Source organism: Leuciscus leuciscus (genome assembly GCF_965113295.1).
Source record: "Leuciscus leuciscus genome assembly, chromosome: 7".
Taxonomy (NCBI): Eukaryota; Metazoa; Chordata; class Actinopteri; order Cypriniformes; family Leuciscidae; genus Leuciscus; species Leuciscus leuciscus.
Window position 1 is genome coordinate 12,799,788 of NC_138731.1, and position 22,704 is coordinate 12,822,491.

The 22,704-nt window shown below is 37.8% G+C and overlaps 1 protein-coding gene and 1 long non-coding RNA gene across 5 annotated transcripts in view; both read left to right on the forward strand.

The window, feature by feature from the left end:
* Positions 1-5,565: 5,565 nt before the first annotated feature.
* The window catches only part of fmnl2a (formin-like 2a), an 87,689-nt gene continuing 70,550 nt past the window's right edge, over positions 5,566-22,704 (forward strand). For all 4 annotated transcript variants that reach the window (XM_082176058.1, XM_082176057.1, XM_082176056.1 and 1 more), the window contains exon 1: positions 5,566-5,938. In XM_082176058.1, coding sequence (XP_082032184.1) covers positions 5,825-5,938 — 114 coding nt within the window. In that variant the 5' untranslated portion in view covers positions 5,566-5,824. The remainder of the gene's footprint in view (positions 5,939-22,704) is intronic.
* Positions 5,956-11,278, forward strand: LOC309503593. The gene is made up of 2 exons (XR_014207764.1): positions 5,956-8,247; positions 9,512-11,278. It is a non-coding gene; the product is annotated as an uncharacterized lncRNA (long non-coding RNA).

The window sequence follows — 22,704 nt, forward strand, 5'->3', positions numbered from 1 at the left end:
GGTTGCCCACTGAAGCTAAGCAGGGCTGAGCCTGGTTAGTACCTGGATGGGAGACCTCCTGAGAAAAAACAGGTTGCTGCTGGAAGAGGTGTTAGTGAGGCCAGCAGGGGGCGCTCACCCTGTGGTCTGTGTGGGTCCTAATGCCCCAGTATAGTGACGGGGACACTACTGTCAAAGAGCACCGTCCTTCGGATGAGACGTTAAACCGAGGTCCTGACTCTCTGTGGTCATTAAAAATCCCAGGATGTCTTTCAAAAGAGTAGGGGTGTAACCCCGGCATCCTGGCCAAATTTGCCCAGTGGCCTCTGTCCATCATGGCCTCCTAATCATCCCCATATACTGATTGGCTTCATCACTGTCTCCTCTCCACCAGTAAGCTGGTGTGTGGTGGGCGTTCTGGCGCAATATGGCTGCCGTCGCATCATCCAAGTGGATGCTGCACATTGGTGGTGGTTGGGGAGATTCCCCCTTCTATGTAAAGCGCTTTGAGTGCCGAGAAAAGCGCTATATAAATGTAATGAATTAATTATTATGCGTATCGATGCGTTGAATGCGTCCGCGATGACGCGCAATTACTCTTGCAGAGGGAGCATGTGAAACCCGAGGGAGCGGTCCCAGCAGACCAATCACAGCGCTTGCGTCCGTGTAGAGTTGACACGTTGTTACATTTTTGGAGAGGTGCACGTCAGGGTACGCCGAACGGTATGCGCGCTACCCACAGCCTACGGGCTCTTACAGAGTCAACGCATCGATATGCATACGAGCCTGCAAGGCTACGCATCGCTACGCTTCGGCCGCCATTATGCGTCTATGTGTAGCAAAATGTGTCGTCCCAGTTTTTGAAACGCGACGCACCGTTGCATGCAATACTATGCGTTGTTGGTGGGGGCGATACTGCAAGTTGCTTGCAGGGTACGCCGAAGGGTACGCGCGCTACACACAGCCTACGATGTAGCTACGTAGCTACTCTACGCGGACGCAAGCGCTGTGATTGGTCTGCTAGGACCGTTCCCTCGGGTTTCACATGCTCCCTCTGCAAGTGTTATTGCGCGTCAACGCGGACAACGACGCAGAAGTATAAATGAAAACCAACGCGTTGCCTACTGCGTGTAGGTCCGACGCAGAAGTATAAATCAGCCTTAAGTTCGACGCAGAAGTATAAATTGGGCTTTAGGCGTAAGTAGACTGCGGATGGCCGTTTGGCCGGAAGCTAGAATTTTACTCTGTAACGTGTTAATTATTAATATTTTTCTTACACAAACTCATTGATTCGCTTCAGAAGGCCTTTATTAACCCCCCAGAGAACTTTCATGATGGGTAGATACACATTTCAAAACAGAAACGGCCATTCACTGGCTGCCATTATACTGTAAAGCTCAGAAGTGTCAGGGTGTTTATTAATATAACTCCGATTGTATTTGTCTGAAAGAAGAATGTCATATACACCTAGGATGACTTGAGGGTGAGTAAATCATGGACTCATTTTCTTTTTTGGGTGAACTATCCCTTTAACTTAATTGTTCAATTAAATTAACAATTAAAGGGATACTTCACCTCTGGAAAGATGAATGTGTATTTAAAATAGGTCATTTATGTAGAAGAAATGTGAAGAAATTTTTGAATTTGGAGCTTTCTAGACTGAGAAAAACCAGAAAATTTATTTTTGGCTTATGTGGATGAAAGACAACAACTCCCAGAATGCACTTGCTTCGCTGCCCTAGGAGGCCACTCCCAAGCCACGCCTAGAGAGCGCAGTTGAAAACAACAAGGTTAGGCTACTAGTGAGTCTCCATGACGAGTTTGCCCGGGATTTCGAGATCGCCCAAAATGTCCGGGATTCGGCTTTTGCGTTCTACAGTTGAGGCTGAGGGCCGCGGGAGAATGGCGCGAGGCCGGTGGCATCATTACTGAGACGCGCCGGTCTCGTATCTCTCACGGAGGAGCGGGAATTTTCTTAGTAATGTTAAAACGGACATCAACCGATCACTTGTTTAGCGTTCATGTAAACACTACATTCAGATTCACTAATCGGAATGAATTCAGTTAGATTGAAACAAAAGGTGTGCATGTAAACAATGAATGGCGACTGCAGAAACCAAAAGCCGAATCCCGGACATTTTGGACTATCTCGACGGCCGGACATGTCCGGGAAAAAGAGGATGGTAACTCCTACTACTCAGCTTTCTCCACAGAACAAGAGCCTGCTATTTTAGCTTCCAAAGAAAGACGGCTGACACTGTGTACATTCTGTGAGTGAGATCCCACCCTCTATGGGCGGGTTGAGAACATGCGGGACAGCCCCTCCTACTGGCTGTAGTCTTTAAGGCTGATTTATACTTCTGCGTCGGACCTACGCCGGAGCCTCTGCGCTGTAGGCAACGCGTTGGTTTTCATTTATACTTCTGCGTCGTTGTCCGCGTTGACGCGCAATTACACTTGCAGAGGGAGCATGTGAAACCCGAGGGAGCGGTCCCAGCAGACCAATCACAGCGCTTGCGTCCGCGTAGAGTTGACACGTTGTTACATTTTTGGAGAGGTGCACGTCAGGGTACGCCGAAGGCTACGCGCGCTACACACAGCCTACGACGTAGCTATGCCGTAAGTTCGACGCAGAAGTATAAATTGGGCTTTAGCCTCTGGCCAAAAAATCCTCAGATGATTGGAGGATTTTTTCCAGACAAAAAATACATAAATCTCTCGTCTCAGGGGGATATGAGGGTGGAAAGCAAGGTAATTCGAAAATACTACAGGTTTTCTACTAATACAAAGCTTAATGCTAAATCCTGAAGTATCCCTTTAAGCAGAACCAAAGGCAGGGGTTCTAGCAGACCAATCACAGCGCTTGCAGTCCGCGTAGAATTGACGCGTTGTTACATTTTTGGAGAGGTGCACGTCAGGGTACGCCGAAGGGTACATGTGCTACTCAGCCTACGATGTAGCTACGGCGTGAGTTCGACGCAGAAGTATAAATAGGCCTTAAGTCAATGAGACCGTAGGGTGTCTCATTCGTCATTTTTGGTTTCAGAAGGGTGCTCGCGAATGAACATGTAACATCTAACTTTGCGGTCGATAATATGCGAACTGATGCGAGCTCCGCAGCAGACTTGTTCCCAGTCAAAACGGCGTTACGTCATGAAAGTGCGGAATATAAAAGACAAAAAAAGACATGAACATGTTTTGAAAGAGGTATTAATGATGTATTGACTCGTTATTTAAATTTTGTCAATTTTGAACAACAAAAAAGCTACCTACATAGTGCCTTTAAATATTATGGATTTACAGTAATAGTCTAGTGCATCCTCACTGCTTTTATAAAACAGTTGCTAACTTGCTACACAATGAAAAAATACTATAAAATGTACTGTGACATTAATTAAACTTTTTACGAAAATTTTAAGAAATAAAGTAATCAAGTGGTATTTGGTTAGGCTATAGAAGAAATAGACCCTGACATGTAAAATAAGATTTATTATTTATGAGAATTTTCATATTTCTTAATGGGATTGTACTGTAGACATCCTGAAATATAGTTAGGCGATTCAAGTTGATTAAACTCTGTAACAAGTAGTAACTGGCCCATCCTTTGAGGCAACTGCAATACTCTCAAACTAGATGGCGCTGTGGTGTCAAAACTATAAATTCAAGGTCTCTTTACAATTCTGCAACAGTAATGTAAAGCATTAGGGTGCACATTTTATAAAACTAAATGAGACTTCTTAAAACATTAACAAGTCTTGGATTAAAGATCTAATTAGGTGATGTATGTGTGCTCGCTAATAACATTTGATGTGTTTGAAGAGTTGAACTATGTAAATAAAATAAAATAAATATGATTTTTAGTAATATGATCAAACTTGATATTTACACGTGATAAACATACTCTCCGATAATGATAAAAAAAAATTCACACACAAAATGTTTCCCTGGCAGAATATTATTTTATTGCTCTGGCAGAGATATGGCCCCTTCTCATTATAGCAATATATAACATTTTGTATTGAAATCAATTGTATTGTTACATTTTCAGTATGATGGTGATCAGTATTGGGGACAATGGAAATTCATGTTTTTTGTTTGTTTGTTTCTTAAGAAAAGTGCAACAGAATTTCCCTGACACTTTTTAATGTATTTTTTATTTATTTAGAAGTAAAAAATATGTTTCAACAGTTAAACAATCCTACAAATATGAGGGAAAAGCCACAAAACATGCAAAATAACAATTCATCTTAAACAAATCATGAATTTATTTATTTTCCTTTTATATCATTCTAGTCTAGAGGGGCAGAAAAGTTTCCTAACTGACAAAGCACGTATAAACCCAGTATTGAGAGGACCTGTTAACACAACATATGAGCACAAATAAGTTCAGCTCCTGTCTGGGTCACAGCAAAATCCTGATTTGAAACGGGTGGCATCACTCTGCCACTCAGTACAATGTCTTCTCTGTGTTCTGTCCCTGTGTGGAGTATATGGAGTTTAAGAACATTGCTTCCTTCATCTGGCTCACAGACAAATTTAGCTACATCTGTCCTGCAACAGAGATTTGATTCTTCCTCCTTTATTTTGGGCATTTTATAAGTCCTTATAGTGCACTTGGGGCTCCGAGGGTCTCTCTCAGCGTCTTAGGTTTCAGCAGCTGTGGACTGCCTCTTTTCTCTTTTGTATGAAGTCTGGTCTATCCTGCCGCATTTGGAGTTCAGAAGAATGCTTTAAAACTCATGTGTCTTAAAGTACAGAAAGTATTTAGATTTCCCCGCATTTAACCATACAGTCTGACACAGTGCCATCATTGCTGAGGTGATGGCTGTAATGATGAAAGGATTGTTGTAAAGGTAGCTGGCAAATGGTGTAGCCATTTATGAGTAGACCTACTATTCACTATTAACAGATGAATGCATAAATGTACAGGCTTCCTCTTCTGGGAGACCGATCAACATCTCTGGGTATTTAGCGTTACAAAAGAAGCAACTGTGAGATATAGCCTAGAGACATAATTATGAAAAAAAAAAGAAGCTGCAATTGCCTTATTTTATTTTAGTATTATTTTAGTATTATTATTATTATTATTATTTTATTAATTAATTAATTAATTGTATTTTAATAAAAAACCTGACACAGATAAATAATAAAATAAATTAAATTAAATTAAATATGAAATAATAAAGCTGTCTGAGTTTTAATTATGTAACTTTTAAATTTTCTCTTGTTTTGTGCAGTTTTAATTCCCCCTGAGAAAGTATTTTTTCTTGTTAGCTATTCTTTAACCTAATGTTATTGTTCGCAGAAAAAAACGAAAAAAAACGTACAGTGAGCAAAGATAACTCGAAGAGAAATTGAATTGTATTAATCTTATTTGTGTATGTTATAAATAGAAAATAAATGATTAATTCAAAAGATTGTTTACAAGGACTGGGACTTTTTTAGGACTTTTCTCAGGTCAAGCAGCCACGCCTCCCAAACGAGCTCATGTTTTATGCATGAGCACAGCCTTCGCTGTAATAGGATTGGTAGATCCGCTTGCGGGGCGGAGTTGAAGCGACAGCGCCTGTAGTTGTCCGACGAAGTGCGTTTCAGAGACTGAATCATGAAGAACAGAAAAGCTCACTGGGAGTGGTGCGGACATTGTGCAATATGCGAGTAGGACACGTTATGTGCGCTCTTGTTGCCTGTGTGGAGTTATAATGCAGCTGCTCACAGACCTGCTGCTGACCTCCATGAAGTGTTCAAGCTCAGATAAAGTCGGACAGACACTGTAAACGGATACTGGGAACACATACAGGACAAACCCGCAGAATAAGAGTGTGATTGTAATACTGGAGGAGAGATGGGGAACGCTGGGAGTATGAACCAACACACGGACCCCCGAGGACACCACATGCCCCTCAAACTGCCCATGCCCGAGCCGGCGGAGCTGGAGGAGAGATTTGCGCTCGTTCTGGTCTGTAATAATGATCTTATAGATTATCAGACAAACAACCAGAAAGAAATATGCACTTTCAGATTGAACTTTCCTTATTCTATTCTATTCTATTCTATTCTATTCTATTCTATTCTATTCTATTCTATTCTATTCTATTCTATTCTATTCTATTCTATTCTATTAACATAGTTAATTTATTTATTCTTTTATTTATTTACAATCAAACGTAGGCTATATGGATCCGTCTTGTAGACATATAGAGAAGTTTACTTTGCCATTGTATTTTTTTGGTTCTAAACTTGGTAGTAGTTTTACTTTTTTTTTTTCTTTTTTTTTGCAATCAAAAGTATATGGATGCCGTTATACTTTTTGCTGTTATTCTATTTTATTTTATTATATTCTAAACTTGGTAGTAGTTCTTTTATTTATTTACTTTCAAAAGTACATGGATCCGTTTTGTAGATAGAGATGTTTACTTTGCTATCGTAGTTTGCTTCTATTCTATTCTATTCTATTCTATTCTATTCTATTCTATTCTATTCTATTCTATTCTATTCTATTAGTCATATAACTGGCCTTGGACAGTTCCATGGTAGAGTGATATCAGATGGTAATACAACAGTACTTGAATTTAATTATCATGATCATATACCATAGTATTATTTACTGGCACTTCAAAGACTACCATGGTACTGCATTAATACAATTTCCAAAAAGCTGTGACACTTTTTGTTAACTTTTTTGTTTGTGTGGTTTGATATTCAGGTGTGTCTGTCTGGGTTACTTTAAAGATGTTCAGTAACCTATTATAACTAACTTAATCTTGGATGATAGAGCAAAAGCAGAATACTTGTGTTTATTATTATTTCAGTTTAATGTCATTTCATTCATGAATGTGTTTATAATGGCCCTGTCTTAGGGGCTGAAAGTGCTGTGTAAATTTTTTTTTTTTTTTTTTTTTTAAGATATTTTGTCCTGAGTTGTCTAGATTGGTTGTCTTTCTTCTGTCTTGGGAAAGTTTGCTTATCACACACTTCCAATGCTTTCCAGAGAATAAAATGTCCATGTATCTGATACAAATAAGTTTGTTATTTAATATTAATGATTAAATGGCCATTGTCAAGACAGATTACACCTTCATGTCATAATTAGTTTAAACTCTGGCATCATGTCTAGAACAGCAGTTTCCAAACATTCCCTACTCATCCAGTTCTTTCAGCATAATGCTGACTGGAATATGGCACAGGAAATGGTGTCATGAAGTTGGAATCTACAATCCTTTGACTGAAGAATGCAAAGAATGTATTCGATTAGTATGCAGCTACCTGAAGTGTGCTGTGTGTTGAGTTCTGGCCATCTGCTAGGCCTGGTTTTATGGGACATATAAATGTAGGTCAGACCTAATGCTTCACCAAACACTAGACAAACCCTTTCAATTAACGCACACTCTCACACTCACTATTCAGAGTGGAGTTTTCTTCAAGGAAAGCAGCTAGTTCAGTCAGTCCCTAAGAATAGGGAGTTGGTTCAGTCTCTTTTTTTTTTTTACAGGCCCTCAGGCTGTGGCTATTTTACCAATTGAGGAGGCCAAACGATTAGTTACAAAACTACTCGTTTGGCCACCTCCTTCTCTCTCTGAGTCTGTAACTGTCTTTATTTGTGGATGTTTAATAGTAGTCACAGTGTTCTTGTCATGGTAATTGCTCCGAGTCACGGGCAGATGAATCCTGGTCTGTCATGGCTGACGTCACTGTCTGCTTAGAGCAGATTGGAAGCTCTTATTCCTAATCTTTGGGTTTTAGATCACCTGCCTCTCATGGTCTTGATACATATCACACAGAGCGAATGCCATTGTTTTGACTAGCTATTATGATCTGTTCCTTATGAATAATAACCTTTTTTTGTGTGTGTGTGTGGGACTATTGGTAACAGTACAATACAAAGTTATAGTACTATGTCCATCATTCACTCAAAAAAAAAAAAAAAAAAAAAATCAAACAAAAAATTTTAATGCTAAAGTTAAATATATTACTTTAGAGATAATGTAGAGCAAGATGGTCATTATTGCAAAATAAACCCTTACACTATAGTAACTATGATATTTTCGTATCGGTAATATTGGTCATATCTGTATCGGCCGATATATGATCATTTTTAATGTTATCGCTATCGGCCCGATAAGAAAATGTGGCTGATATATTTTAACCGATAAATAATGTATTATTTCCTTCAGCGAGACACTTCAGATGTGCACTGTTCCCCATGATGTTTTTGAATTGCTTGAAATATGATTGGAATCAATTCAAAAAAGGAACGTAGAGTTAAAGGTACAATATGCAAGAATTTTTGCCGCTAGAGGGCGCTACATTCCAAACAACAACAACGGCGTAGCTTGATGACGATGTGAAGGAGCGTGGAATGATGGGAACTGTCGTTTTAAACTCCACCGTGGATGTAAATCAGTCAGACGGGAATCGAAAAATCATGTTCATGGATGAGGCTAAGTTCTATTTTTATAAATGTTGCGTTTAATGACATGGTTTTTGTGGCGAGGGGGGCGTGGTTCAGCGCGGTCTGTGATGGGAGAGAAAAGAGACGAGCAAGTAGGTCAAGTGCAAATGCACCTGTGTCTTATTGCAGTGATCGGCGTGGAGAGACCGCTTATAAGCCGCGCTGGAACGAGAGAGAGACTGGGGAGAAAATTGGACGCAGAGGAAGAAAACCGGTGGATCCGAGCTCTCATTTTTGAACTGTTTTGTGCCGTCGCGGTTGCCACAGTGAATGCGCGTTGTGCGCGGCTTTTGTTTGTTTTGCTTTATTTTAATAAAGTACGAGTCCCAGTCACGACGACGCGTCTCCTTCCTTCCTGACTCTTAAACCTCATCACACTTTTATTTCATTAAAATGAATTAACCGCAAGAAAAGTAAGGTTTAATACTTCATAGATGTTACTGTATTTGTTGAATTCATTGTTGTGATAACGCTGCGCAGTTTTACATGTTCTAAACAATTGTTGTAAAAGTACATTCGAACATGCCCACATCATTTGCCAAAATACTGATTAATCTTTATGTATAACACATGCTATGTTTATTTACATGGCCATAAACACCAGACGTGATAAACAATGTCAATAAACTAAACACAAATCTAAAGCAATAATACTTTCCTTACATAAACATAACTATTACCGAATGCTACATTTGGAAAATATAAAATTAAGCATGCTTTGTCGACAGAACCAGCTGCAATCGGTAAAGAATAATTGTGTACCATAACGACTGCAAGAAACAAGCTAAAGTTTGTAGCTTGATAGACGCTACAACTACAACTTCCGCATTTGTCCAGGACTCCACGCAGTACGAGCGGAAACCGAGGGTGACGCGGATATGACGCAATTGACTGGCGACTCCCAGCTCCCCCCTGCTCTAACGCCCCGTTTCCTTGGTTAAAATCGCAATTTTCTCACGATTTAAAAATTGTTGGAAACATTTGGGATATTGTAAGTAATCAACTTAACAAAATATATAACACTGGCCTTGAGATTTTGGGATATTTTAATGCAAAATTCTTACATATTGTACCTTTAAGTGTAAGTCTCTGTCATACAGACTACATACAATTATAATGAGAACATCATTCTAATGGTGTGCTTGCAACATGATGAGACTTTTGCTTTTGTAATCAGGCTCTCAAAAATTATATACAATTTTTAATGTAGATTTATCAGCCAATATTTCGGTTATCGGCTTTTCTTTTTTGCGCTTTTAAAAATATAGATTGTTTAAAAGGAGCTTAACAGTGATAATGGAAATTAAAGTAACAGAGATTATTTTGTCTTTACAGCAGCTCTAGGATAAAATTATTGTCCAGCTAAAGTTAGTTTTTGATTGATTCACTTCCATTGCAAAGATCATTAGTTATTAACTTAGGGGCCGCTAACACACACTATTTTAACTGAAAACGATTACCTGCATATAGTGCACTCACATAAAGCAATATATACTATATAGCAAATATTGGATCTGTGATTGCTTATATATAAAATGTATACTAAATAACTGCAGAGTGATATGCAAATTTGGAAATAAGTATATCTTATTCCACATTATTAGTATATATTTTTCCACATACGTACATTATACTCATGCAAGATTTTAACTGATAGAAGTTCCTAGATGTTCAATTATTTCTCCAACATAGCCGTTTACTCCTAGACCTTTTGTCAATAAAAAAATAATACAGAGTTGTATTGTGTTAATGGTTTATGGGCTCTTTTTATACAAATTTTGAACCTGTAAATTTTCTAGTTGTCACTTTAAATCAGTACATTTGAATTTATGAAGATTTAAAAAGGCCATTTCATGTTTTTATGCTTAACTGATTATAAAACAGCCTTTTGAAAAGCCCTCATGTACAGTCAAACTATCAGCAATATAGAGCGCACGTCTCCCTGAGAAAAGTGTCCTGTCAGAGACTGGCGGGCGCACATAGGGATGATGCGTTTTTTTCTTGGCTGAGGCATTAGGAACACTTTAGCACGGTAATCACAGCTTTGAGTGGTATTTATTGCTATTAAAGCCCTGGTGTGTGCCAATCCACGGTCTCTTCCAGTACTTGCCTTACTGAGTGAGAAAGATCCTTTTAACGACCGACTTCTGCTTGAGTGCTGCTTTCATCCACAGGTCATTCTGAGAGGAAAATATGATGATTAGTAGATAGAAGAAGAGGGTCTGATCTTTACATTCTGGGGGCCACAAGGCCAGGATTTGCACTGCAATTTCCACTGGATTCAAGTTGATCAATTACAACAAATACAACTCTTAATTATAACTATTTGTGCAGTTGCTGTATATAGATAGAGTACAACTTAGTGCACACAGACTAATGCCTAGAATACAATTGGACATTTACATGTTTTATCCCTGCAATAAGCCAAGTGGAGAAATGTGTATTAAGCTAGTGTTTAGCAATCTTTTGGAGCTAAACTGTTATTTCTGTGGTGAGCAAATGTAACAGTTACATAAAGTTCAAGTAAGTGCATACTAATTTGGGCAGCACAGGTGATATTTCTTAAACTGCTTTTATGATGCTTCTTACAAGCTCTTCATACGTAGCTGTTTGCTGTGTTCTTAGCTTGCTTTATGATGGAAAGATGTTTTGGGTCCAACTGGGTCAGAACGATTTTCAGCCCGTAATGTTTCGTGGTGTTGGCACTTTTTTATTCCAATAGTTAGTTCCTGACATTAGTCAGAGATTCTGTGTATGTTTAAGGTTCTTTTAGGTCAAACTTTGATCTTGGCTAAAAGTTTGTTGAAAATGTTAATTACCCACCCCAGGAGGTCAAAACAATTTTTTTTATGTTTTCACGTTTTACAACTTGTCTAATTCTGTCTAAAATGCAGATTTCAACCCAAAATTGTGTGCTAGAAATATACATTAAATAAACACCAGAATTAAATATACAAAATGTTCAAATTAAAAATTAGTCAATAAAAAAACATGATTTGATTTGATGGTTCAGATGTGTTTGAGCTAAATTTTGCCTGACCGTGGGGCTGCGTTAGAAAACTTAAAAATGCTGCCTTTGAAAGATGGATTCGAGTGAGAAATTACTATTGTAGAAATTAAATATTTGCTTAGTTATTACCAATGCCAAAGCTCTCTATTTTGCTGTAGATCATTAAACCGTTACACTGCCTCAGAAGTCTGTCCGAAATCAGTTTCCTGAGGAACCTTCATGCTCAAATGCTGTCTACAAAGTCATTGCCTGATAAGTCAGCGAGGCAACAAGTCAGCTGCCTAAGTTTGCAGACACTGCCTGGGTCTCCAGTAGCTGGTTTAATCCAGTAGCTGGATAATACAGTGAAGGCAGTGTCTAGCTAATGTTCACTAAGAAAATCTCCTTATTCTCGTTGCATGGATCATGCTGTAATACTGTTCTGGAATCAGATGTCACAAGAACACACTGGCCATATGTCAAATGGCACTCACGGTCTTCCTACGAGTCCGCAGTTTCGTCGGCCAAGGGGGCACCCTTCTGAAACCTAAAATGACAAATGGGACACCCTTCCTAACACACCCATGGACTTAATGGTCATGCGCACGCGGCAACCATTGTAAGTCCACAAGACCGAAAGTGCATATGAAGTGTGCCATTTGGGACAGGGCCAATATGTGACCTTGGCCATGACAATGAGGCTGTTTGCTGTTTGCCTTTGGTTTTGTTCTTTCGTATGTGTAATGTTTTTGATATTCTTTTTAATATTTTCTCTTATCCCAGTGTATCACATCCAGAGACAACTATAAGTAAGTCATTCACAGGTCTGGTGGAACAAATGGGCATGGTGTTATTAATTAACAGGTATAGTCCCTCACTAAACTCACTCCATTAGTCAAATTTGCTGCGTTGGGCTGGTTTGGATGTTTTGATAGTGTGTTCACACTTTTCAGAGGGAATACACCCATGACTTAATTATACAGTAGTTGCTCATTACACTGGAATAGGAGAACATATTTAAACATTGCAAAACAACACACTTCACTTTTTATCCATTTCCAGTCAGTGTTTTATTTACAGAAATTCAATAATTGTACTGAGTTTAGTTGGTACTGTATCTTGCTGCTTGTTGAATCCTTGGTATCAGTTTCAAACTGTATCCAAAAGTCTTTTTTCTTTGAGAATAGTTTGGCAATAATGAATCTTGCTTCTGGCTGGGATAGATTCAGATAGATAGTGTATGTCTCTATTTAAATGTAAAACGTAGTCGCAGCCATGTTTGCGATTGAGTAACAGCTCCCGGACTCGAATGCGCTGCCAGGCATTGGTGTGGTTTCCATAGCAGTCACACGCGGCTGTTCACCATTTCTGCAAGGTAAAGAAGGATGATGGGTTTCACTATGGCTTTAAAGAGGAATGTGTCTCACAATGCAAGTTTATTGCTTGTAAAAAAGACTGCCAGGTTTGCCGTGAGTAATTAATCTGAGAAACAACATGATAACCCTTGTTTCAAAACACCAGGCTAACCTTGATGGAACTAAGTCATTTTGCTTTCTAAAATTCAAGATTAAAAAGAGAAGATAAAAAATAATATGACAAGCACTTTCACCCTTTAAAAAATGACCTCATGAGCTTGACTAAACCCATGCACAGATGGCTCTGTTTATAAGTGAATCGTGGTGTTTGTCTACCTCGTCTTACACACACTTTATGCAATGTGTCTCTACTGTAAATATACCATTGTAAAGTCAGACATTGGATTTCCCATCAGCTGGAAAAATCTAGACCACCAAGCCCCCTAATATGAGTCACGTGCTGGCTTACCGTCTAATGTTTCTCATTGGGCTGAAAGAAATGACTTATATCTGTAAAAATGCAGTAGTTTTTCCATGAATCCTTCAATGGAAATGCTGCGGTAACAACATTTCTGCAGTACTGCCTCTTAAAGGATTCTGGTGGAGCAAATTGGATTTTGTGACTGATTTTCACAGATCAAGAGGCCTTGTTTTAATCAGTGGGTTAATATAGTTGTTCTTCTTTATTATGCCTTGAATGTTATTTGAGCCTGGTTTTTGTGTTGTGTATGAATATTACAGAGTTAAACATTCAAATCAAATGATTGCTTAACAATACTATTAGCCAGACCAGGGTTTGCAAACCCCAGGGGGTTTCTTTTTTTGTTTGTTGCCTTTTATTGTGACAGGACAGTGTAGAGTTGACAGGAAGCAAGGAGGGAGAGAGACGGGGGACGGGATCGGGAAAGGTCCACGAGCTGGGACTCGAACTCGGGCCGCATGAGCGCCACGGCGCTACATGTCGGCGCACTGACCACGAGGCCATCGCCGCCAACACCCCAGGGGGTTTCTGAGTTAATGAAATAAAATGTATTAAATCAAATGTAACATTAAAGTAAATAAATTGGGCTGCACAAATAATCGGACTAAAATGTGATACTCAAATTTAATCGAATTAAGTATATAGTGTGTTGCGCCGCGTGTATCAGAGTGAAGCGCAGAACTGTGTTCATGCGAGCAGCTCATAATACGCTGTTTTCAGCTTCTCATAGTGGCTTGTTTCACAAACTTCATTTAACATGCATTTGAGAACACAGTGTGCACTAGGTTCACTTTATTTAGACATTTGCATATTTCCCAACATTTTTGTGGGCTGAAGTTTACAGCATCTCATCAGTATTTCACCAAAATAAAAGCTTTATGATTTGAAATGTTAAGACCCCCCCTCCTTTAAAAGACTTCTCGGTTATATTTTATTTGAGTATTATTTTTGCTACATTTCATATTAAGCATACTTTGTCTCAGATGTTGCTACTAAGGACAAATAAAAATAGACACGATTGAGACACTTGTTGTTGATTTACAGTAAGGCTATTTTTACACATGGTTCAATTGCATATATTATACTTTTAGGTCAGAACTATGGTATGTTTGCATCATCAACATAAGTACCACTATGAGTACTAGTGGGATCATTACATGCACATAATGACATTTGGCTGGATGCTTTGCAACAAAGAATGCTTTCCTGAAGGCACTTCATTTTCTGCATTGTTGTTAAAGCTGTGGTGTGACTCTGCTATTCTCGTAGAATTAGAATTGGTTATAAAATTATTCTTTTTTATTAAAAATAGATTTGTGTTATTGGGGTTATAGATTATGTACAGCTAAATTAGTCATCCTTGGTGTGAACAGGCATATACTATTTAGGATGGATTACAAATTGTACCGATCACATGAGCTGTACCTCAAACCAAGTGGACTCACCAGAATTCAGAAAATGACTTTCACATGGAGAAAAAAAAAAAGATTTAAACAATAAGAAATGGACTCTGTTCTACACCAGATACTCCCTAAAAGGTTAGAGCTTCAGAATACATGTAGACAGCATAGTTTACATAATTTGCTCTTGAAACTATTTGATGAGAAATGTTTGTGCTCATATTGTTATAGTTTGCTCTTACTTTTGACTACAGTCTACAGAAAATCTGAGCACAGTTTTGAGAGCTCTTGAGAAACTCACGTGAGATTACCCAGCTCTTTTTCTTAATTTGCTCTCAAATTAATCTCATTACTCTCTAGGAGAAACAATTGAGGTATTAAAAGAGATCTATTTTGTGACTGTGCTCTTTTCCAGAGTACATGTTGTACTGATTTTCATACAGTTGCCTCCTTCAACTGTGATTGATGCAAAAAGGATCCTTGATCTCTCAGTTCGATTGTCTTGATGTTTAATCATCTGAAGAGAAGGGAAGGCCGTTCTTTCGAGCGGTGTGCGGGCCACACAGAGTGAGCCGAGTCTTGAGCCCGGTATTAAAGGATCAGTCAGTGTGCTTTTGTTAGCCAGATGCTGTGAATTAAACACTGAGGCTGTTTTTTCCTGTAAAGAGGGGGCGATTTCCCCCCTATACAGGCTTTAAGAATCCCCTCCGAGAATTTAGCTCCAGTTAAAAATAGAGAGAATGATCCTAATGAACAAAGAATCTTCACAGTTTTAGTTGAGTTATGAAGAAAGTAAGAAGATTTTCAAACAATAACATGTTTGCTTGAGTAACAAATAAGGATGTAGAAGCACATAGATTAAAGTCTTGACATTAAAAAAAGCTTTTGAACATTTCCACCTTGCCATTTTCTGCAACATATCAGTGCAATAAAGCATTACATGATATTTAGTAGTTTTTCAACTTGTAAACAGTAATTAAGGTAACATACAAAAGATAAACCATGTTTTTTTAACCAACACATTTTTTTTATTAATCAGTTATATCATATAAAACACACTGATCTGACCATTGTCTAACCTTGTCCCGAGAACACAGTTCAACCTTTCAGTTAAACTCTACCTTCAGTACTGTACATTACTGACTCTTAGCTGAATGTAGGTCATTGTCATTTTATTATGTTCACTTGCTATCCAACAGCTTTCCAAAAGTCTTATCTTATTCTATTATATTAGTTTGAAGGACAGAATTCATAAACATTATATTGGACATTTGACCTTTAATCATATAGTTTCTGTGACAACTCACATTCTCAATTGTGTATTAAATGTGTCTACTAATTGTTCATTGGAAGAGTAAGGCCATTATTTGTCAAACATGCTGGTAAGCAACAATGGAGACAGGGAACTTATGTACGTAGAACGTCAAGAGTGAGCGCTGGCGCCAGACAATATGTTGAAAACAGTAGATGTAATCAGCTACATTAGCGTGACATCATAGTGAGCTCATAACTATGTCAAACTAGTGTAATATATGTCTTTTAACAGGGCCTGTTGTACTTTAGACAACAACATTTACAGTGTTTGCAAAACAGAACTCTATTGATATTCTGGTTAGAGATTGTTAAAGCTTTAATTCCAATTTAACTCCAATTAATTCAGTGTAAAGATCCCATTTAAAGTGTTTTAGAAGATTATTTCAGTTTTAGGTGTGCTGCCTGTAACCTAAGATTAAAGTTGGAAAATCTTCCACTTACTGAACAGACTGATAGTGATGACGTTATTAGAGTACAAAATTGTGATTGTTCTTACATCTAAGTATGAGTTGCATTTGATCTTTTCTACTTAGTGTGTATTTAACCATTCATATGTATACAGGCAACAGTCAAACCTGGGAGTCAGCAGCATTTCCTTTAAACAGCACAAACAAAGCAAGCAAAACTGTGCAATTCTTAGCAGCTTAATTAATACCTCATCTGATTCTTAGAAATAAGTAATATAGTAGATTCAGTCATTAATATTTTGACTTGAATTGTACCAGTTAAAGGTATAGCGGAGGATGTTTTACTTCCTGGTGGGTAGTCTAAACTATTGGTCCTCCTAATTGTCAATCATTCTGGTGAATCAATCAAACTTTTCAAAAAGTGGAGAGGGCGGGTCTTATCTAAAATTTGGAAAGATCCTCCGCTATACCTTTAATTTAGACGCTTGCACATGAAGCTCATTTTAGGATACTTAAAATACAAATAAAATACACGTTTGTTTAAAAGCTTGAGGGGAGTTGTTTTTTAAAAAGAAATTATATGATTTTTAATATTTAATTATATTTAATTATAAATATTTTCATTCAGCAATGTCACATTAAATGACTGAAGACTGAAGTAATGATGCTGAAAATTCAGCTTTGCCATCACAGGGTCAAATTACATTTTAAAATATTTTAAAATAGAAAACAAAATTTTGATCATTTTAAATTGTAATAATATTTTTCTCTGTATCGAATAAATTTAGTCTTGGTAAGCATAAGAGACTTCATTCAAAAACATAAAAAAACCTTACTGACCCACAACTTCTGAAGAGTAGTGTATTTTTAGTATAAACTAACACTTTCATAAAAAAAAAAAATATTTTTACTCTCTCTGCAGGTCAGTAAGATATATAAATCCATCACTCAATATGTTTTTAGTGTTTTCTGCTGTATAAGCAAAGTCATGTTTGTCTGCGTTAAGCGTGTGATCAGTATTGTGGTCACAGACCTGTTCTCCGTCTGACTCTTAATGAATTTAAATGAACAATAGCTGCTCACCCTTCAGCAGACGCTTGAAAACAGCTGTGGGTTCTGTGCACACCCACACACACACACACACACACACACACACACACACACACACACACACACACACACACTGTCTTTATTCACTCTCAGAGCAGAGACTGGCACGAGCCTACAGTACCTTCCACTCCTCTCTTCTGTGTGCCCATCCATCCATCCATCCATGGTCCCACCGGGTCGTTTAGGGTCTTTAAGGTCTTTGTGGCAGGCTGTTGTCTGAGCTAATTAGCCGTAGCGGGGGAGAATATAAACTCTAGCTGGAGGGGAGAGAGGAAGGAAGACACTAGTCTATACGATCAGTTAAAGCTAGCATGGCTGTTATGGGGCTGCTGATTTTGCACGCTGGAAAATTTTGCCTGTGGCAAAACGATATTAAAGGGTTAGTTCACCAAAAAAAAAAAAAAAAAAAAAAATCTGTCATTAATTACTAACCCTCATGACGATCCAAACCCGTAAAACCTTCATTTATCTTCGGAACACAAATGAAGATATTTTTGATGAAATCCAAGAGGTTTCTGAACCAGCCATAGGCAGCAACGTCATTGCAACTTTCAAGGCCCAGAAAGGTAAGAAAAGACATTGTTTAAATATTCCATGTGACTACAGTGGTTCAACCTTAATGTTATGAAGCGACGAGAATACTTTGTGTGCACAAAAACAAGACAAAAACCATTACTTTTTTTAAACAATTTCTTCTCTTCTCGTCGCTTCATAACATTCAGGTTGTTGTCACAGAGACTATTTTAACCATGTCTTTACTACCTTTCGGGGCCTTTCTCGGATTTCACCAAAAATATCTTAATTCGTGTTCCATGGATGAACGAAAATCCTACGGGTTTGGAATGACATGATGGTGAGTTATTACTGACAGAATAAACATTTTGGGGTGAACTGTCCCTTTAAGTTGCTTCTTGCATGTTTCATGACACTTTCAAAGTGAAATGTTCAGTAAGAGACAGTAAAAGAGCATCCTGTTTTATCCAAAACAGATGAACATGAATTGGGCAAAGTTTTATTAAGTTGGTTGTTGTACATATCACAGCAGTTCAGAAAATGAAATGTTTGGTGAGAGGTGCTATAGCGTTTGCCTAACCCTAACCCTAGTGTTTGAAAATAACATACCACCTACACTAAACCCTGCACTAAACCTAACCAATAGTGTTTTACATGAGCAAATGTGAGATAAAAACAAATTTTAGCTAGCTTCTACAAGTCTTTGAGCTCTTTTGTTGTGAGCCATATACATATACATACTCGTATTAAAACTATTTTAAATATGTTGTTGTCATTAACTAAAACTATTAAAAACGGTTAATTGAAATTAATATGAAATAAACTTGAACTTTGAAAACAAATATTAGAAATGTTTCCTTAACAACTAATGGAAATAAAGTTAGTTGCTAAGTTGAGGTTGAGATACTAAAATTACTAAAACTAAAACATGTAAAACTAAAGTTTAAAAGTTTAAAACTGAAATAGAAATCAATTAAAGCTATATATATAACTTGGGCTGAGATTCAATGGCAACTAACCAAAATGAAATCTGAGTTCAGTTTCCAATGTAAATGAAAGTAAAACTTTTTTGTCGACTTAAAAGGTATTTCAGTTTGTTTGTTTTAAAGAGAACTCAAGTGTAAACTTATGATTTAGTTGCTGCTTTGATCAAAGTGACACGACTTTTGCCCTAAATGTAGACAATAGACATCAACATTTATCTCTTTTCCATTGAGTTCCATTAAGTGTTCTATTACGGCCCTGACACGCATATGCCAGAGGAAAACAAAACAAAACAAAACAAACAATTGTACACCTGCCACACTGAAAAAATTGTAACCTACAATCAGGTTAAAAAGATTTAACATCACAGAATCAAGAGCGATTCTGCAGGTATTTTCTTTATTTGGTGGATCAATTAATGTGTATCCTGTGATTTCTAATAGTAATAACAGTTGTACTGCTTCAGCAGCATTACAGCATAGTGTTGATCCACTCTCTGAAGCAAGCGTAGAGCCCCTCATAAAAGCTAAGGGTCCAATTCACCTCGTTTTATAGCCGTTTTATAATCTTGAAAGACATGCCCGATCAGTAGATGTGATGAGTGTCTGTGTACTGATTAACTCAGAGTGATTAGCTGAGCTCTTTTGTCTCATGCGTCGTGTCACACACTCCGCAGCATCAGTGTGTGTGGCTGTATTGAGCGCGGATAGATGATGTCACAGGCTGGTCTGGTGTTTTCATCAGCCAACAGTGACTGTTCAGAATGGATGCTGGGCTCTCTGCCCTCATCATTGTCCTGCAGTGCATCATGGGAGCTCTCAGGATCACGGCGGTGGCCAAGGGGACAGCTGCGAGAAACTCCAGCGTGGCCTGAGCTCCCTGCACAGATGGTGTGGAAGTGTGTGTGGGTGTTTTCTTTGGCCAAGCCATGTGTTTGTGAATCCAGATGTTATTCTGACTGTACAAAAGCATCAGAGCACTTAATTAATCAAAGAAAGAGAGAGAAAGAAAATTGATACAGCATAGTATCACAATATTTTGTGTGGGGATATTGTATCGATACATGGACGGCAAGTATTGATCTTTTCAGGACGTGAATTTTGGTTTGGCATTGGGAGTGTTGTTCATCATTGTTCATAATTTGAAATCTTAATTTCATAATCAGTACTACTACATCTCTCTCCAGGATGTGCACAGTAAAGTGCAATACTCAGCGTATCGCAATAATATGGTATCCTTGCTTAGGAATTGTGAAAATATCATGGGGCCACTGGTGGTTGCCATCCCTAGAGAATATGATTGTTGAATAACTGGATTGTATAGTCACAGCTTGACAAATGTAAGTTCCTGTCATTTGATCTTAGGGAGGGTTTTGTATTGTGCTGTTTCAGTATCCAGATATTTGGTGTCCTTGTGCTTACAAGTCACGATTCAACAGAAAGAAACAAGGTTTATTTAAGTTCAAGTCTCAGTTTCTTATTTCTATCTGCATATTGCCAGCATTGCAGGTAATTCTGGTCAAGAACCTCCCAGGAAAGAGACTGACCGACATGTAAAGCAACCCACTGTAGTTTGCTTTTATAGCCTACATGAGACTTAGGTAATACGGTTAAATTTAGGTTTATAATTCAGGTTTATTGGCAAAATTTACAGACTTTCAGCTGTTTGCAATTAACAAATCAAACAAAAGTAATTTAAATAGCTCAACACAACAAATGTTTCAAGTGTTTTTCCCAAATTCAACTGAAAACATGCTTGGTATGAAGGGGTTGAATAATTTTGAGACTGCAGAAGTCATTAAAAGTTGCATTTTCAGTTGAATTTGGGGAATGAACTTGAAACATTTGTTGTGTTGAGCAATTTGTGTAAACATATACACACAAACTTTTATTTAAGATTATCACGATTAATGGATTTTACAGCACTAGTATATATTTAAATTGTAGGCTTTGCAATGCCAAATTGCAATTTCATTTTTATTTTGCTATATCAGCCCTATTACAAACAACTAGAATTTTAGAACCTGAAAAACAGGCCGTGGACCAAAAAGTCAGTCGGTCTGTGTGGACCTAGTGATTTCAGCCAGCTCTTGTCATTTTTTCCACAATATTAATCAGGCTGTCCATGAGCAGTCCATGCTCATAAGGCTGAGACTAGTTGATGCACCTCTCACTGGAAGAAGATTTTACTCTTTTTTTTCTCTCTTTTTTCTTCATCTGCTTTAATGGTTTGGCTTCCTAGACTCTTAAGATGTAATGACCCGTGTCTGCAGAGTCATTTCACTTCTTATTCTTGTGATCTGCTAACGTCTGTCGTCTTGCTCAAGTGAGTTTAGCCCGTGTCCGTTTTTCTGCCCCGTGTTGTGACCCAGCGGGGGAGCTCATCCGTTTCGGTGACGGACTCACTGTAATGCATGTATGTGAACTTGCTGTGTCGACTGTTTGTACTTAATCTTCAGCAATGCTCAGACATTTAGCTTTTTGGACCCAACCCCAAATCCCTGTTTTCCCCTGTCCAAGTGTTTCTCTAACATTAGTCATTGCAGCAGGTATCATGAACAACAATTAACTATACTTTTACAGCATTTATAAATCTACACTATTCTTCAAAAGCTTATTTATTTATAGGTTTAAAAATAAATTAATGCTTTTATTCAGAAAGGATGCAAAAGTGACGGTAAAGACTTTTATAAAGTGAATTTATTTCATAAATGCTGTTCTTTTGAACTTTCTATTCAAAGCATCCTGAGAAAAAGAATTAAGTAGCTAATCAGCATATTAGAATGATCTCTGAAGGATGCCATCACAGGAATAAATTACATTTTAAACCATATTAAAGGTTAAAGGTCATTAAAGGTGAGTGAGTATAAGCTTTGGTGAGTATAAAAGACATTCAAATAATTGTATTTTTTTTAACATAAAAAAATCTTATCAACCCCAAACTTTTGAACTATAGTGTAGCTTGTACAGATTTCTAAATATAACCTTTTTAACTTTAACTTCAAATAAAAATGATCATTAGTTGATATATTATGAACAGACATGAATTAACAGTGAACAATAGCATATTTTTACATTTTACTGATGTTAACAAATTAAATCCTATATAGTAGATTGTAATTTTTTAAGTGTTGTTGCTATTATTTCATCTGTTTCTTTCTCTCCATCTTGATCTGGCACTCATTATCTCTCGTCCTGTGCGTCTGAGTTCGTCTTTGTATAGCATGTGTAATAGTTTAGCTGTGAAGTGTCATGTGACGGGGTTAATGGGTCCTGAGTGTGTATTAGCAGCTTGTTTGGTTCTGTCAGAGTCAGCCCTGTGTGAGGCGGTCAGATCTTAACTCTTTAGAGCACTGTGATATGGACAGCATGTGACAGCATTGAAAACATCACAGCCGGTTTAGGCAGAGTGTGTTTAAAAGAATAAAGGTGGAGGATCTTTTGTAAAACCCTCTTCAATGCTCACAAGCTGCAGGGCCGGTAAATTGCCATGACTGATATTTGTTTCAGCAAAACACAAAGAAGAGTTGAATGCTGTAGGTTGGCCAGCTGAAACATAGTTGACATGTGACATACTCACCAACTGAAAACTAACATACTGAACTAAACTGGGGCCAGAAGCACTAGTCAGTAAGCAAAGTATAGTAAAGTAGTTACATGATGTGGTTTATACTGAAATCAGTTTGTTTTTGGTAGCTGTGTTGAAGAGTTTGTTGATTTG